The sequence below is a fragment of the Geospiza fortis genome, unplaced genomic scaffold, assembly GCF_000277835.1.
Source record: "Geospiza fortis unplaced genomic scaffold, GeoFor_1.0 scaffold101, whole genome shotgun sequence".
NCBI classification, from domain to species: Eukaryota; Metazoa; Chordata; class Aves; order Passeriformes; family Thraupidae; genus Geospiza; species Geospiza fortis.
Window position 1 is genome coordinate 195,584 of NW_005054388.1, and position 397 is coordinate 195,980.

The 397-nt window shown below is 61.7% G+C and overlaps 1 protein-coding gene across 1 annotated transcript in view; it reads left to right on the forward strand.

Moving 5' to 3' along the window:
• Window positions 1-4: 4 nt before the first annotated feature.
• Window positions 5-397, forward strand: part of FOXL2 (forkhead box L2) — a 999-nt gene continuing 606 nt past the window's right edge. Inside the window, exon 1 of the mRNA XM_031060694.1 lies at window positions 5-393. Coding sequence (XP_030916554.1) covers window positions 5-393 — 389 coding nt within the window. The remainder of the gene's footprint in view (window positions 394-397) is intronic.

A 397-nucleotide genomic window follows, 5' to 3' on the forward strand; every position in this document is an offset into this window, starting at 1 on the left:
CGCTATGGCCATTCGGGAGAGTGCGGAGAAGAGGCTTACGCTGTCTGGGATCTACCAGTACATCATCAGCAAGTTCCCTTTCTACGAGAAGAACAAGAAAGGCTGGCAGAACAGCATCCGCCACAACCTCAGCCTCAACGAGTGCTTCATCAAGGTGCCCCGGGAGGGCGGCGGCGAGCGCAAGGGCAACTACTGGACCCTGGACCCCGCCTGCGAGGACATGTTCGAGAAGGGCAACTACCGCAGAAGACGAAGGATGAACCGGCCTTCCCGGCCGCCTCCGACCCACTTCCAGCCGGGCAAGACCCTCTTCGGCCCCGACAGCTACGGCTACCTGTCCCCGCCCAAGTACTTGCAGTCCACCTTCATGAACAACTCGTTGCCGCCGGGGGCGCCC